The 5,281-nt window shown below is 43.3% G+C and overlaps 1 protein-coding gene across 1 annotated transcript in view; it reads right to left on the minus strand.

Moving 5' to 3' along the window:
• Positions 1-4,602, minus strand: part of LOC107288141 (protein kinase C gamma type-like) — a 124,355-nt gene extending 119,753 nt beyond the window's left edge. Inside the window, exon 1 of the mRNA XM_015816727.1 lies at positions 4,436-4,602. Coding sequence (XP_015672213.1) covers positions 4,436-4,602 — 167 coding nt within the window. The remainder of the gene's footprint in view (positions 1-4,435) is intronic.
• Between the last annotated feature and the right edge of the window lie 679 nt (positions 4,603-5,281).

The raw sequence follows: 5,281 nt of genomic DNA on the forward strand, positions 1-5,281 counted from the left end.
CAGACTGAGCGGCGCCGGCCTTGTGCGCATGCGCAAGGCGGGAAAAGCCCGCCTCATGATTGGTTGAACTTGCCCGGGGATCAGAGGGTATAAATAGAGGCCTGCGTGCCTCTGCTCTGGTTGTTCGTAGAATGGAGCAAACAATAAAGACTTGTTGGAGATGCTTCGTCTCAAGCGCCATTATTCCCAGGACTTAACATGAACCACCAAACTTTTCCCCATCATATTGGGCCAATCCTCTTTATTATTGCTTCATTGTCACTTGCTGAGCTGTGGAACCAGTCACATAAAGAATCCCAGAAGTAGCCATCATAAAATATACTCTGTACTGAACCCTGTTCAGATGTCATTCAGCCAGAAAGCAGAACCTCAGAACTCTGTGCCAGTGTTTTCCAACCGTGGGAACTTCAAGATGTGTGAACTTCAACAGCATGGCTGGCTGGGGAATTCTGGGAGTTGAAGTCCACACATCTTCAAGTTGCCACGGTTGGGAAACACTGGCATAGAGAAACAGAAAAGAGATGCAGCATGAAGTCTACTCGGGACAGGATGTCAGAGATCTATGATAGGATCTGTGTTCACAAGTTTGAGTAAATTGTGGCAGCTGATAGGCCAAAGGAGAGATTTAAATCTAGGTTGGGGAAACAAAAACAGATGCAATCTATGGACATAGCTGCTTTTGGCTTTGCAAGATAAAATGTGTAAGTACTCATATGATGAACTGATAAGTTTGCTCTCTGGGTCAAGCAACAATATGGGTACAGTAGTAGTTTTAATAGGGGAAGGGAGAGAAAAAGATTGCATTTCAGCCCTAAAAATGACTTCAGCCAATAGAGTGGACAAGGTCTCTATTTTTTGCGTCCATAAAATGAGAAATGTTGCTGGAGAAATTAGCTGGAAAAAAACTTCTACAATGAAAAGAGTTAAGCTATATATATTTATATTCTCTCTCTCTCTCTCTCTCTCTCTCTCTTTTTTCTCACACACACACTATACACACTTCTCTCACACATACACCCTCTCCACTGACATTCTTAGCCTCCAATACTGCTTTCATTTAAATAAAAAAATGATTATAGGTATCTGTGAAATAAGAGGGAGTCATCAGCAGGCCTAGCTGAACGTCTCAATGTTTGCAGAACCAAACATTTTCAGCTTTCTACCAACCCCCCCCCCCCCAAAATCCAATCTTTACTGAACTGAACATGTTCAGTTTACATAGCATACTAAGTCTTGTTGTGCTTTTTTCTATTTGAATTAATTTATTTTAAATTTTTATCTTGTCTTTACTACTTTTACAAATAACTCAAGGCAGCAAATATATGTAATACATATTCAGAGAGAGAGAGAGAGAGAGAGAGAGGGAGAGAGGGAGAGAGACAGACAGAGAGAGACTGGCCCAAAGTCAACAAGCTGGCTTTGATTTCTAAGAGGGGGTGACTATAATTCACCATCTCCCGATGATTGGTCCAAATTCACCCAGCCAGTTTTCATGCCTAAAGAGGGATTAGAACTCACCGTCTCCTGGTTTCTAGGCCACAACCTCTACACCAGTGATGGCGAACCTTTTAGAGACCGAGTGCCCAAACTGCAACCCAAAACCCACTTATGCATCGTCGGGTGCTGGGTGGGTGTGGCCCATTGCGTGGGTGTGGCCCATTGCGTGGGCGTGGCTGCGATGGTAACAGCAGACTGGGTGGGACTAAAAAGTTCAATCAATCAATTCTAACTTTGCAAGATATTTTTTTTCCTGCGAGTTGAAATTGACTGATTGATTGAAGCTTTTTTTTTGTACACGGCGGCGGAGGCCTAAAGCGAAAAGATTTTATAAAACCCAGCGACAGCGCGCGTGCCCACAGAGAGGGCTCTGAGTGCTGCCTCTGGCACCCGTGACATAGGTTTGCCACCACTGCTCTACACCAAACTGGTCACCAAATTCACTGGCTACCCAATGTAGTTTATTTAACAAACAACGGTTATACAGATCATGACTTTTGCAAATCTTGAGAAAGCTTGTTGCAGAATGGCATGGCAATGGGAGCCTATGAAAAAGGAATAGCTACTAATATTGCCCCAAATCATTTTGGACTATTCTGGTTTACTTGTCTCAATGGGAGATGGGTACTAAATGCTCCTTCTAGAGTTCTGACTGGAAGAAACAATGGGAGATGGTACCAAACCAATGATCCGGAGATAGTTCAGGCTCTCAGAGGCATCAAACAAAACAAGCTATATCATTTAAGAATAGATCTTTGGATTGCTGAAGTTAATAGAGCTAGAGAAGGGATGATCATAGTGAGGACGTTCCTTGCTTTGAAAAGTGATGAAAGAGAGGATGGGGAGGTTTATCAATTAGATAGTCATTTCTGATATTTAAGTGAGAATCACACTCCTGTGCTCCTTCTCTTGCAGGTACCAATCCAGCCTTTCTGATTTATCCTGCCAACCTTACCAATAATAGACAATGGCACCCACCTATTGGCTTTTCCTACATTTCAAGATCTCTATCCATTATCAACTGAGGAAATAAAACATGTGTGAAGGTTGTCACTATTTGCTGGAGACTGGGGGTTGGGGGGGGGGGAGAGAGAATTCAAGGACATGCTACTTGCTAGAATTGATTTCCCAGTGCAGATATGCTGTACAAGGGATGCCCTGTGGAGGGAGGTATAATCAGGTCACGTTCTTTGAATACTGCAATCTTCTTATTTTATCTGTCACACCCACTTTGAATGCTGGAATTGCCATGTAGGAATGGAATATATACAGATCATCAGAAAGGAAGGACCCATCTTCTACCTCCCTATTTAATACATATAGGAGGTTCATTGTACATGATTTTTTTCAATGATAAGGTGCCCACACTCTCTCAAAAAGCCTCTTGAGATTCTGTATGATCTTCTCCATGAAAGCAGTTAATGCATCTGTAGCTCATCAGATGACAAGTTAGAAACATATCAGTCTCACGGCCTTACTTATGTGCTTATTAGCTCTAGAAATATGCTGTATATATACCGTGGGATAAAATGGAGGGATAAAATGGAAGATAGCATTCTGAGCAGAAAAATGACCAGAACTATCTAGTATTTCAATAACATGAAGTATCCAGAGCCAAGCCTCTTAAAAAAATTATCTTGTCTATCATAACATAGCATGGTATACTTTCCAGGTCTGTTACAGAATTAAATTTCCAGAAAGCAGAACTCTGACTGAAGCCAAGGACATACCTAACTCAGTCCTTAAGATGAAATCATGGATGGGATCAACTACAATTACGTAGGACCACAAATTATAGGAGAGAAAGAGGGCCAAATGTATCACAAGGTTTAGAGGACTATCAAAATAAAGAACAGTTAAATACGATTATTGAGTCAATAAAGTAGAATTGTGGATTGGAACAGAAATGGAAATATGGAATCATGTTTGAAGAACAATTGTGGACTGTAATAGAAATATGGAATTATGTTTGAAGAACAGAAGCCTGAAGAGGCAAAGTGGTAGAATTAGAGCAGCAGAGTTATAGATTTTAAACTATCAGGTTGCACCTCAAAAATCTATGGAGCTACAGAAAAACATAGTGGAATGACAGGAAGGAAGGAAGGAAGGAAGGAAGGAAGGAAGGAAGGAAGAGTTCATACATGCATGAAGCCATTCGTTGGGGCTTGACAAGATCATTAAAGGGAACACATTAACACAGAAAGTTCCCTTATCAGCAAAGTGTACCTTAAGTGTAAACATCTTGCCTTACTTATAGAATTTTACAACGCAGATAAGGAGGCTTTTTTCCTCTTGTCAGTCTCTCATGTTTTTCTATATTATCCATTATCCCTACAGAAAATCTTGTAAAGATGGAAAGGTGGTATCACCATTCAACATATTTTGGCTAAGAGTGCTAAGACCTGTGTAATTGGAAGCACTCATAGAAACTACTGGTTAATTCAACATGGACAGAAAGAAAATCCTTCTGGGCTGACATTTTAGAAATTCTCCAGCAAGGAGCAGTAAAATCTGTGACCTGACCAAATTCTGCATTTTCTTGCATCTTCAGGCTTTTAATTGTCACAAAAATTTTAAAACATCACACAGACATCTCATCTCTTCAAACCAAAAAGCCACATCTTCTTCTGATTTAGAGTAAGGTTGGACCTCCTTAAAGAGGACTAGAAACTTATGATCTGCACAGGAAGGCACATATACGCCACTAAATAAATCTATAAATAATAACAGGATAGCCAGCCTATTAAATTCTGCCTCTATTGCTCAGTTCTGCACTTTTCCAGCACCTGGACGGAATTTTTAAAAATACAGCTTTTGGGCAAAGCAATAACGTCCAAACCATCACAAGGTTGTAGCATATGAGCTGGGTAGTAGGAAAGGGTCCACAGGGGTCAAGGCAAATGGGGAGGGAGGGGTTAGGGGCTGAGGTTTCTCTCACCAGATGAAGTCTGTGCAATGGCTGCAGAAAGTGGGCTGTTTGAAGAAGCGGGCGGTAAACTTGTGGCTCTTCACCTCGTGGATGACCTTCTGACGGAGCGCCCCCTTGCGGCAGAAGAGCGGCTTGGTTAAGCACTCGGTCTCGGTGGGGGAGCTCAGGAGCGCCATGCTGCCCCCTGGCGGAAGCCCCGGTGCCCTGACCCACAAAGACGAAGGGCTGCCGGGGAAACAGACGGCAGGGGAGGAGAGGACAGAGGGTAGAAGGGAGGGATCCACCGCCCAAAGGAGAAAAATGGGAGCGGGAGATGTGGGTCGATGAAGGGCAGGGAAAGAGGACGGACGGAAGATGAAGGGATGCTTGGGAGAGAGAGAGAGAGAGAGAGAGAGAGAGAGAGAGAGAGAGAGAGAGAGAGTTTGCAAAGAAGGGGATAGCAGAAAGGATGGATGGGAAAATCCAGAGATGCCGAGGAAGGGATGGGAGAGGAAGAGAGCAATTGGATAGAAGAGCAAGGAAGTGGGAGCGGAGCAAAGGAAAGGAAAAGAGAAGGGAGAGGAGAAAACGGAGGAAGATACGGAGCAGCAGAGAAAGGCTCGGAGCGCGAGAGAGAAACAGGTTGTGACTGATCTGCCTCTCTTGCTCAGGGAGGTTTGGACGGGGAGGCTGAGGCTGGGAAGGAGGAGTTAGAGTTTAAAGAGAAAGCATAAGGTTGCCTTTCTCCAAGGAGCCAGCAGGACACACACACACACACACACACACACACACACACACACACAGAGAGAGAGAGACAGAGAGAGAGAGAGAGAGAGAGAGAGAGAGAGAGAGAGAGAGAGAGAGAGAGAGAGAGAG

This window comes from Protobothrops mucrosquamatus, unplaced genomic scaffold (assembly GCF_001527695.2).
Source record: "Protobothrops mucrosquamatus isolate PMUCROS unplaced genomic scaffold, P.Mucros_1.0 scaffold487, whole genome shotgun sequence".
NCBI lineage: Eukaryota > Metazoa > Chordata > Lepidosauria > Squamata > Viperidae > Protobothrops > Protobothrops mucrosquamatus.